Genomic DNA, 12039 nt, shown 5'->3' with positions numbered 1-12039 from the left:
GTAGTGGTGGTAGTAGTAGTAAAGTAGTGGTAGCTGTAGTAGTAGTGGTAGTACTTGTTGTGGAGGTGAGTGGTAGTAGTAGTAGTAGTAGAAGTAGTAGTAGTAGTAGTAGTAGTTGGTGTGGTGGTGGTGGTAGTGGTAGTAGTAGTAGTAGCAGAAGTGAGTAAGTAGTACTTGTGTAGAGTTGTGGTGGTAGTAGTAGTAGTAGTAGTTGTAGTAGTGGTTGTTGGTAGTAGTAGTGGGTGGTGTTGGTAGGAGTAGTAGTAGTAGTAGTAGTGTGGTAGTAGTAGGTAGTAGTAGTAGTAGTACTTGTTGTGTGAAGTGGTGGTGGTGGTAGTAGTAGTTAGTAGTAGTAGTAGTCAGTAGTAGTAGTGGGTGATGTTGGTAGTGGTAGTAGTAGTAGTAGTGGTAGTAGTAGTAGTAGTAGTACTTGTTGTAGTAGTTGTGGTGGTGGTAGTAGTAGTTGTAGAGTGGGTGTTGGTAGTAGTAGTGGGTGGTGGTGGTAGTTGTAGTGGTAGTAGTAGTAGTGGTAGTACTTGTTGTTGTTGTGGTGGTGGTGGTAGTAGTTGTAGAGTGGGTGTTGGTAGTAGTAGTGGGTGGTGGTGGTAGTTGTAGTAGTAGTAGTAGTAGTGGTAGTAGTAGTATCTTGTTGTTAGTAAGGTGGTGGTGGTAGTAGTAGTAGTAAGTAGTAGTAGTAGTAGTAGTAGTAGTACTTGTTGTAGTGGTAAGTGGTGGTGGTAGTAGTAGTAGTAGTAGTAGTAGTAGTAGTAGTAGTAGTAGTAGTAGTAGTGGTATTGGTGAGTACTTGTTGTGGTAGTAGTAGTAGTAGTAGTAGTAGAGGGTAGTAGTAGTAGTAGTAGTGAGTGGTAGTAGTAGTAGTAATAGTAGTAGTAGTAGTAGTAGTAGTAGTAGTAGTTGTTGTGGTGGTGGTGGTGGTGGTGGTGGTAGTAGTAGTAGTAGTAGTAGTAGTAGTAGTAGTAGTAGTAGTAGTAGTTGTTGTTGTGGTGGTGGTGGTAGTAGTAGTAGTAGTAGTAGTAGTAGTAGTAGTGGTAGTACTTGTTTTTGTGGTGGTGGTGGTGGTAGTAGTTGTAGAGTAGGTGTTGGTAGTAGTAGTGGGTGGTGGTGGTAGTTGTAGTAGTAGTAGTAGTAGTCGTAGTAGTAGTAGTAGTGCATCTGATGTCGGACTACCCAACCAGTGTTGTACCGTAATGGGTTTGTTGTGTGTTGTTGCTGTCGGGTACTGCTTCACTCAGACGACAGCCTGCGTACCACGTGTTGTCTTGGTGTCGTCAGATTCCGTCAGCGTCGACGACGACATCCAGATCTGCACTGGTGCAAGTATACAACACAGGCGATCTATTCTTGTTCCGGTCTCTTCTGCAAGATATGTGATTGGTTGCACACACTTTTCTCACATAACAACTGTATGTATTTTAAGTGAGTGAGTTAGTTAAAATTTATTGTTACATCAGCAATACTTCAGCCATGTCGTGAATAAAACAGGCAATACGATAACAATAGATAATATTACAGTATAAAATCTGTCGACAAAGGACAGTAAAACAACTAGAATATCACAATTTGAGATATTAAAATTAGCATTTAACTTAAAATTGAATGACTATTTGGGACAATATGATATAAAAACCGGGCTATAGATCACCAACAACTAAATGACCATTTACTAGACACCATGGGAACTTACAGTAACTTTGCTACCTGCATAGACCCTAGCTGGATTTATATCATCCCTTCAGCCGTTGGCGATTGCATGTCTTTTGAACAACTATGTGGTGGTGGAATTGGGTTTATCGTCGTGCTTGAGAATATTTCGCTCATATGACGACGTGCATGCGTGTGTATGTGTGTGTGCGGCTGCTTGTACTAGCCCAGACTGAAGCTGGTTTTATAGTACTAGCCCACTGAGATACCATGCCGCAGTGAAGCATGAATACCCAACTGAGACACATTATACTGGGGAGTGTTATAGCTCAGTGGACATGTGTACTATGTGTGACCTCCATTCCTGGTGTCCACCACCGTGATATTGCTGGAATAAAAGCAGCCGAAGATCCAACTGACTCACCCATGTAATATATTCAGACTCGCTTGACAATTTTGGCCACTTGTTAAATGTAGAACACCTAATCACAGATTACCAGTTGAGAAGGGCAGTCAAATGACTGCATATATCAGGGAGGTGTGTGTGTTTGTTGTTTAACGCTGCACTCTGCAATATTCCAGGTATATGGCATCAGTATGTAAATAATCGAGTCTGGACCAGACAATACAGTGATCAACAGCATAATCATCGACCTACACAATTAGGATCCGATGACATGTGTTAACCAAGTCAGCGAGCCTGACCACCCGATCCACTATTCATCTCTTACGACAAGCATGGGATACTGAAGATCAATTCTAACCCTAATCTTCACAGGTCCTTTAAACAGTATTTCTGTTATATCACCAAATTTAAATTAGAAATAAACTGTCTTACACTTCATCATGCTACTGAAACTCACAACCAAATCAAGAATCATAATCAGATTGAATCTGGATTCGAACAAACCATCACAGGATGTTTACATAAGGGAGGAAACTCTGTACAACAAATTCCAGCGCTCAGATGAGTGAGTGAGTGAGTTTAGTTTTGTGCCGCTTTTAGCAATATTCCATCATGGCAGGGACACAAGAAATGGGCTTCACAGATTGTACCCATGTGCGGAATTGAGAAGGGGTCTACAGTGTGATCGGCGAATGCTTTAACCACTAGGCTACCTCACCACCTCAGCTCTCAGATGACCCAAAGATGTAAACATAACATATGACAAATATAGAATATATGACTTTATTGATAAACAATATAATATACAAATATACATAAAACAAATAACAATAAATTGGTGATTTTTTACACACATGTCACGATAGCCAGCTATCACTTGACTGAACAGAAAATCTCTTTCACAGCAGAATATCTCCATTTCAAACTGTTGGTATCACACAGATTCAGCCATACCTTGACGTAGAGCGAGTGTGTTAATGTTGTATAACACAAGTCAGTGAGTATGGTTTTGCCACACTTCAAACAATATTCCAGCAATATCACGGGGGCAGACACCAGAAATGGGCTTCACACATTGTACCCATGTGGAGAATCGAACCCGGGTCTTTGGCGTGATGAGAGGACGCTTTAACCACTAGGCTACCCCACCATCCTTAACACAAGTCAGCAATATCCCAGCTATATTATGGCTGCATATAAACAACAGTCTGGACCCGTACCAAATGATCTCGAGTCTCAAAGCATGAACAATGATCTAACCTGCCAGTGATCTATCCGGACCCAAACAGAGGCCAATATTCTGCCAAAGGTCTGTCGTAGCTGTTTATAAAAATACCCCAATAGGAATAAAAAAGTTCCCATTTCATGTAAATATTTCTACAACTGGTGCAATGGTTTGGTTGAGGTAACCTGCATTCCATTGTAAACAGACCCTATTAATAAAAAGGAAAAGGCTGAATTTCACATTACTGATTTGAATGCCATGTTAAAATACCACCAAGACAAATCCCTGGCACTACAAAATGCAATGACATACATTTGTGAAACATAGTATGACCAACTCTGCTTGATCTTATTAGCTCTCACAACAAACATGAAACATAGTATGACCAACTCTGCTTGATCTTGTTAGCTCTCACAACAAACATGAAACATAGTATGACCAACTCTGCTTGATCTCTTAGTATGACCAAGATCTTATTAGCTCTCACAACAAACATGAAACATAGTATGACCAACTCTGCTTGATCTTGTTAGCTCTCACAACAAACATGAAACATAGTATGACCAACTCTGCTTGATCTTGTTAGCTCTCACAACAAACATGAAACATAGTATGACCAACTCTCTTGCTTGATCAGCTCTCAACAAACATGAAACATAGTATGACCAACTCTGCTTGATCTTGTTAGCTCTCACAACAAACATGAAACATAGTATGACCAACTCTGCTTGATCTTGTTAGCTCTCACAACAAACATGAAACATAGTATGACCAACTCTGCTTGATCTTGTTAGCTCTCACAACAAACATGATGTACAAGGGTCCTGTCCTCACAAGGAACAGGAAATCAAGGAATGGTATTCACAAAGAAAATATGACAGTGAAAAATGATGAACATCTGTTGCATGCACACATTTTCAGCACTGGAAAATAAACCCTGAAATATTCCATTCTTTCATATCTAGCAATGGGGTAAGATTAAAATAAACCCGCTCCAAGAGTAACATGATGTTTTGGATATGTAACTTATCCTTTGTAAAGTTTTTTTTAATTTAAATTCTTTATTTCCTGACTCCTTAAAGTATTAGTTGTTTAAGTTGTCTGTGTTCCATCTGATCTTCAAAATTTCATGAAGATAATACTTTGATGAAAATCAATCCTTTTGAAGAGAGTGGTATTAAAATATTGCACAATACCCCAAACCCCTTCTTTATCTTGTTGAAAATCTGAAGTTGTTAACAAATTGATGGTCAGTTCACAAATCAAGAGAGTAATTCGTCTGATATTTATGATAGGTACAAGGTCAGAATTGACGACTTGTGCATAAAACATAGTGACTGAGTACTTTGACCTTCACAGCCATGAGAACAAAAGGAAAATCTTCTTGGAGCATGTGGATGAACTGATATCCAATCTAAGCAAAAAAAACCACTGGCCATGCTTTAAACTGGATCAGAATCATGAATCATCAATCATACAAGAAAAGTTGAAGTATCATGGACATTTTTCATCATTTTGGTGAAAATATTTACGTTTAATTCGATAATTTGCCATGGTATTAGCTCAGTAAGCAAAATATTTGTCCAAACAAAGATGCCCCATCGCTGTATTCTCGGATGTCTGTATTAACAAGGTCACACTATTAATGAATGGTTGTTTCACTCAATGTTGCATTTGTAAGCACGGATGATGTCTTTGATTGGTGCTCGGCAGACAGGGCACTTGCCACTCTGGGACACCAGGTGCTTACCACAGGCGTAACACAGGCACATGTGTCCACACTGGTAGAGAACGGTATCAGTGTTGTTCTCCAGGCAGATCAGACAGTGGGTGTCGTTGACAGGGCGTGATGTTGTCGCTGGCATAGGTGGAGCGGCTGCAGCTCCTGCTGAAAGAGAAATGATAATAATAATAACAACAATAATAATAATGCAACACAAACATAATTTCTTTTTCGTAAATTTCGTTCATGACAACTCATTCAAGCGTGTAATAACAATATTTGAGTTCATTTGTGATTTATTTCATAAGAATCCTCTTGAAATAGAAATAACATTTGAAATCTGATCAATATTTCATTTGTATTTACATTGCAATAATCAAGAGAGTTATTTTGATATCAATGATCATAATACATCATATCACAGACTTGTATTTCTAGTTGTACTAAAACAGTATATTCTACATGTATTTACCTGTTGCCTGGGATATTGCAGCAGCAACTTCCTGTCTGATTGCTCTCTGTATGTCAAGTTGAAGGTCAAAGGAGAGTTTCATCATGTTCTTCATCTCTTCCATCTGAGATTTGAGACTTGAAATCTCTCTGCTTAGATGGAGGTTGCTCTGGAAATGGAAATATATTGTTAACAGTAAGTAACATGTATTAACTGGCTTTACGAAGAATAATTATAACATGGGAGGCCACTTTCTGGTGTTCTCTGATGTAGTGCAAATCAGCACAACAATCCCCACTCAACCACTATCTGGCATTGGGAAAACACATCAAGGGAGATAACTCTTCCCACTTTCATGGTCAATGTGTCAATGTTATTGAGTTTGTAAACTATCTTATTTTCAGAAATATTGATGTGAGTGATATGAAACAAAATACTGATAATAAGTAACTTGGAACATATATGCCTACTGACGGGATGTCATAATATCTGATCCGCTGTTATGTTGCTGGAATGTTGCTAAAAATGGCGCAAAACCATACTCACTCGCTCATAATATCTGACTGCCCGGCCTTCTTGCTTCTTTACATTTACACAGAATGCCAACTAGCCAATGAGATGGCTAGATTCTATTACAAGAAATGAACTGTTCCAGACACTTACCTGCGTGTATGGAACTGCCGTGGCACTGATACTGGTGACTGAAATATTGTCCTCAAACAGATCCTGCCCAAGACCAAGATGACTGAAATCATTGCGGACAATGCCAGGGTTTGGCAGACGCGAACGGCGGTAGCAACAGCCTCTCCGTTTCCTCCTGACGACTCCAGATGGTTCTGTCAAAATCAGACAGAGGCCATGAGCAAAACTGCTTCAAAACATAAGGTCAAAAACAAAAACTAATCAGTTAATATTTGCACCTGTAGACTACTTGATAATTCATGGTGTTTTGTTGATTGCCGTCAGTACCTTGTGACATAGCGGGGATAGAAATGCATTTTTTCAAAGGGGGCCAAAGGGCACAAGACTGATAATTTCAGTGTGCATTTGTGAAAATATGCATGCCCATACCTTTTGCTGATCCAATTAAAACGTCACAATTATGTATTTTCAGTTTATTGTTTAACAAATCAGAACATCATGTAACCTGTCAATTTGAGAGCTTGATTTACTGAACAATATTAGATTGTAAGAATAGTTTGTTCATTTGTCCTGAATCCATAAACTAAACCAAAAAACTGTTATCATCCAAAACAGGATTTCCTGTTATGTGCACTGACGTCCAAAATGGCCACAACCGTGTTAAGCTGTGAGACTGAGAGTTCTGCCAATAAACAGTTTGATGGGGGTCGTAAAATACGTTTTGAATCATTTGGTCAAATTTATCGCATTTCCCATTAAATGAATCATGGTGAGCATATTTATATAATTTTAGTCAGGCCACCAGGACACATTGAAAATATTTCATCCGTGCTATTTCAATATTTACCATGCCATGGCACACAATCTAAGAACTATTTCGATCCCTGCATAGGAATTAATCCATGACGTAAGCACACAGGGAGCACTCACCTGCATCTGGACCTCCAGAGTTCCACGGAACTCCCCATCAAGTGTTGAGGACACAAGTCGACTATGAAGGAGCTCACTGATCTCCTGAACGATCTCCTCACGGTGGACCTGTGCGATTGTCTGCCATGTGGGCATCTCATGTGGAGCAACCATGCTGCAATTATAATTATAATAACGATGATGTTGACGACAACAATGATGATTTAGTGATAATGATTCAGTGTAAGTTGCTTTTCCGAGCACTTTTTCTACTTGTCAACAGTCAGTAATGATAAAAATGTGAGATAAAATCAGAAATAAAAGTAAGGAATATCTGGATTTTAGAACAGTATATTTGATAAAGAATCTATTGAGTGGGAACAATGGCTACAGTAGTTGGGACAGTGCTTCCCCATCCGTGATCTAACTGACAGCAGGTCACAACATGTGTAAGCCTGCAGTAATGCTAAAAAATACTCTCCAATGGTTTAGTGTTGAACTAAAACTTTCTTTTTCAACTGACTTTCGAACACTCTCATTAAACTATTTTGAACGTATTCATCTTCATTAGAATGAGATGGATGAGAAAGCCACAATAACTCGGTGCACCTAGTGGCTGCAAGAGTTGCATACTCCCAAGGGAGTTGAGACTGATAATATGATGTGCTGTTGAGATTGACATCCAATGATCGAGGGAAAAAAATACCAGTGCCTTCAGCATGCACTAGATATGTGCGCCATATAAATATCCTATAATAATATTAATAATAAAGTTTGACATTTATTGTTGTTATCTGGAACATACCCAGCAGGTTGGTTGGTGGGAGGGTTGGTAGGAGGCGTCAGCCGCATCTCTGGAGGTGATGGAGCTGAAACAGAAACAATCCAAAATAACGATCCATATTACAAATTGCTGATGGCAGTCCGAAGCAATGGGTAAACAGTCAAGTGCAACTGTATTGTCTCCATGGCAACAGGACATCAGATATTTCTGCCAACAAGTTGTTGCACAAAGTACAGAAACATAGCTGTTCATAAAAAGAATTTAAAACTAATTTTCAAATATGTAACATTTACCAAGTAACAAAGAAAGATTGATACAAGGGCATGTTTTATATACAGTTATGAATATTCCAGGTGGGGTACAGTTCATATACTTTGTACAAATTGTAGTGCAAAGCTATTTCTTGCTTGAACAAATGTTGAAAAGGAATGATTCACTGCTCCTTTGCAGACTGTTGATAACAGACTTTAAGTCTTTTTTGCCATGGTTTCTTTTGACATCTGATAGTAATATTGACAGATACAGCTATACTCTAAGGTAAAGTGGGGCTTTGCAGAGCTTATTGGTTAAAGTGTTTGTTTGTCAGGCCTTAGACCCGGGCTCGATTCCCCACATGGGTACAGGGGTGGAAATAACCCATTGCCCGACGTCTGAGTCCAGTGTTTTTTTCTGTCAGGCAAGCAAATTTGTATATCACACTGTACCGGTGTCCAGTTGACTTTCCTATGTTAATTATGTTGTTTATTTAAAAAAGTCAACAAGAAAACGGCCGGTATAGTGGAAAAATTTTCAGGGCAAGTGATTTTACATGTGCCACTGTTCCGGAGTACACTAGCAACTTTAAAGTTATTTCCACCACTGGGGTACAAATTGAGCCTGTTGTGGGTGTCCCCGACTGTGATATTAATAGAATATTGCCAAAAGCGGTGTAAAACTAAATTCGCTCACTCTAAGGTTAACCTTACCTCTTGAATCTTGCTGTGGTCCTGATGCTACAGATGGACTGTTCTCTGACCGCTGTTCCTCTCTCTGACTAGTTCTAGGATGTGTATGTTGAGGGGTGGCAGAACGAGAAGGGGTGGGTTGAGGTCTTGAAGATGCTGTAACAATGCTCCCTCGAATTATCCTCTCCAAAGATCGCCTAAACGCAGTTGACTGCAATACTGATGACACACGCCGTTGTTCCGAACAAGCCCTCAACTTCAACGACAACAGACTCTGGTCGATGCTCCTCAACAGTGTCAACATTGGCAGGAACATTCTCCTTTCCTTCACTCCCAGCTGGTGCCTCAAGATGCTTGGCGAAAAATTGGTTGATGTTTTCTCGCCGATTCTGACCAGTGACTGGGCGCTCTCCATGTTGAATCTGTCTCAGCTCGTACATGAGCTCGCTGTAATCAGAGTGAGTGAGTGAGAAAGGTTGGTCACTGGTTCAAATGCAGTGAACTACATTTATAATTAACACACTCATAATGAACTAATGGATGTAATAGACTGACCTTTTTCATATAAATCACTTGCTGTATGTTTAGTTGACACGCTTTTTAAGAAAATATGGTTATGATAAATTAAAGTCTGTGATTGGTTTAGTTTCTTTTAATCATAGTTTACAGAAGTATTTTGCTTTAATCACGGCAAGTCATGTTGAATGAGTGAGTGAGTTTATTTTTACGCCGCACTCAGCAATATTCCAGCTATATGGTGGCGTTCTGTAAATAATCGAGTCTAGACCAGACAATAAAGTGATCAACAGCATGAGCATCGATCTGCGCAATTGGGAACCGATGACATGTGTCAACCAAGCCAGCGAGCCTGACCACCCGATCCCATTAGTCGCCTCTTACGACAAGTGGGTTACTGAAGGTTTATTCTAACCCAGACCTTCAGGGGTTCATGTTGAATGAAAGCCCCAAATAAAAGCAGTTTTAGGTCACATTACAACTATGGTAAAACCAAACCAACCAGCATGGTGCTGAAAATAACTAAGTGTGCATTGAATAATACAAATGAAATCTAGTTTTGTCAAATTTTATGAAGCTATTGACATGATTGGCTAAAGCATGAACGAATGGACTTTTCTCAGTATAGACTTATCCTTAGACCGCAGTGGGCGAAGCAGTATAACTGACAGGGGCGGTGGGGTAGCCTAGTGGTTAAAGCGTTGGCTCGTCACGCCGAAGACCCGGGTTCGATTCCCCACATGGGCACAATGTTTGAAGCCCATTTCTGGTGTCCCCCGCCGTGATATTGCTGGAATATTGCTAAAAGCGGCGTAAAACTAAACTCAGTCAGTCAGTCAGTCAGTCAGTATAACTGACAAATTAATTCTTGTATGTTCATATAACCTTTCACAAAATATTTTTTCAGTTGGTGATAGATGTGTGTTTCAATACTTCTGACTCGTTTGGACAAAAAAAATGAAAAATGATTTTTTTTTTTAGTCTGGAACACTATCTGCTTACTTACTGCAGTTAAAAAACCAACTGTGTTCTCAACTGATGTTTCGCAGTTCGCAGTGCTTGTATTGGAAAAGAAAACAACAGATTCGATGTCAACTTTACTTAAATTGGTCTGTGGGCGGTGTCTCATGAACAACAAATTTAGATATTAGATAAGCTGACACTGCTAATTTGCTAGATTGTGTTACCTTCTGGTTTTCTGCAGAAATCGATCCATGCCCGTTGGAGAATTTGTTTCAGCCATTGTCGGTGAATCTTCACGTGGAACTTCGGTGTTTTCACAATCAGGTGTAGACGGGATGTTTGCTTCTGCCATGTTCAAGACGTACTTTATACCTGTGTTACGATGACGAATATATGTATTTAATACATACTAAGCCTCGCCTAAACCTTGACACTGTGAGTAAAGGTTCTATTTATAGTAGGTTACTCAGTAATCATGGGTTGTTTTTGTTGGCAACGTGCTTCCAGGAAAACAGAGCTATAAATAGATCAATTCCGCGAAACATGATGTTATTAGCAATATGATTGGTTCCCGTGTTAATTTGCATAAGGTGAAAGGTTACCGGCTCCACGCGAAAACTGTACGGACACTATCGATCGTTCACGGGGACAGCCGAAGTAACTTTGTCAGCATTCGTGACCATTCGTCACCACTCGCCCCTTTCATTCGGCTTGTCCCGGAATAACACGAGTGGGTCACGAATGCATTCGTGACCACTCGTATTATGGCCAAAACCTGCGCCGGAAACAAACGAAGGGCGGATACTATCTTCTCAACGGATAGATATGAATGTAGTTGTTTAGGAACCCGTCTTGTATGAAAGAGTAGCAACATTTAATTACGCAGTGTATAATGAAGATAATGATATTTTACCATATGCATCAGCGGATTTGTAGATTAGGTTTTGTCGAGATTTAATCATCATTGTAGTCGGAGCTTAATTAAATTAATAATCTATGCATAAATATTTAACATGAATTTCCTTAAATAATTGTCTATCTAAACATTCATAGTTTCCGGGTTCCATTCCCCATATGAGTACTGTGAGTTAAGCCCATTCTTGGTTTCCTCAGCACTGACATTGTTGGAATTGTGCCCAAACTCAGCGTACAACCATACTCACCTCACTCTAACACTCCATCTAACAGTTCTCGGATTTCTAAATGATATCGCCGTGCACACAGCAGAGCAAAAGAAAGTACAAACTGAAAATTGGATTGACAAAGAAATATAAATTACTCTTTAAAAAATGTAGGGGAATTTCATTGTTAATTTACGATTGAAAAACTTGAGAGATATATCGGAGTCAATCAATGTTGATATGATAATAATGAATGTTTTGAGAGTGCATCACCACTTGCACTTCCTTATGACCACAGTTGTTTGTACAGTAATCGCTCTTAAAAGATGATTGGTGTATGACGTGAAATTTGCCTGTGTACGAGATTCATTTTTAAACAAAAATTGAAAGTTAAGGTTCCCCTAGTTTTTAATGAGTACAAACGTTATTAGGGACCATTCATGATTGATAGCTAGGGGGGTGATGGTGATTTTTATGGAGAAGCATGTACAATGTGAATGACCCCTCCTAAAATTTTGGTAAAAAGTAAGTGAACCCCCCCTGCATGTAATGTACAAAATCAAAGACTACCTCACCCCCTCCCATAATTTCTAAGCATATTTTTGTAATATTGATATGTACAAAATTGCTGACCCCCCTACCTCCCCAGAACAAAATGGGTGACCCCCACCTTAAAATCAGCATATCACTCAC

At 39.5% G+C, this 12039-nt stretch overlaps 1 protein-coding gene and 1 long non-coding RNA gene across 2 annotated transcripts; one reads left to right on the top strand and one right to left on the bottom strand.

Annotated features, from left to right (window-relative positions):
- The first annotated feature begins 1854 nt into the window (after positions 1 to 1854).
- On the top strand, positions 1855 to 11968 carry LOC124280646. The gene is made up of 3 exons (XR_006899730.1): positions 1855 to 1869; positions 2201 to 2212; positions 11802 to 11968. It is a non-coding gene; the product is annotated as an uncharacterized LOC124280646 (long non-coding RNA).
- On the bottom strand, positions 4354 to 10698 carry LOC124280645 (probable E3 ubiquitin-protein ligase LUL4). The gene is given in 9 exon segments (XM_046716629.1): positions 4354 to 5181; positions 5489 to 5636; positions 6131 to 6249; positions 6252 to 6303; positions 7040 to 7193; positions 7824 to 7887; positions 8768 to 8987; positions 8989 to 9193; positions 10450 to 10698. Coding segments are annotated over 9 exon segments (1320 nt in total). The 5' UTR covers positions 10578 to 10698; the 3' UTR covers positions 4354 to 4951.
- Positions 11969 to 12039: the final 71 nt, after the last annotated feature.

This window comes from Haliotis rubra, unplaced genomic scaffold, assembly GCF_003918875.1.
Source record: "Haliotis rubra isolate DU_JTF1 unplaced genomic scaffold, ASM391887v1 Scf270, whole genome shotgun sequence".
Classification (NCBI taxonomy): domain Eukaryota; kingdom Metazoa; phylum Mollusca; class Gastropoda; order Lepetellida; family Haliotidae; genus Haliotis; species Haliotis rubra.
The sequence above is the reverse complement of the archived record's forward strand: the minus strand, read 5'-3'. Positions and strand labels throughout refer to the sequence as shown.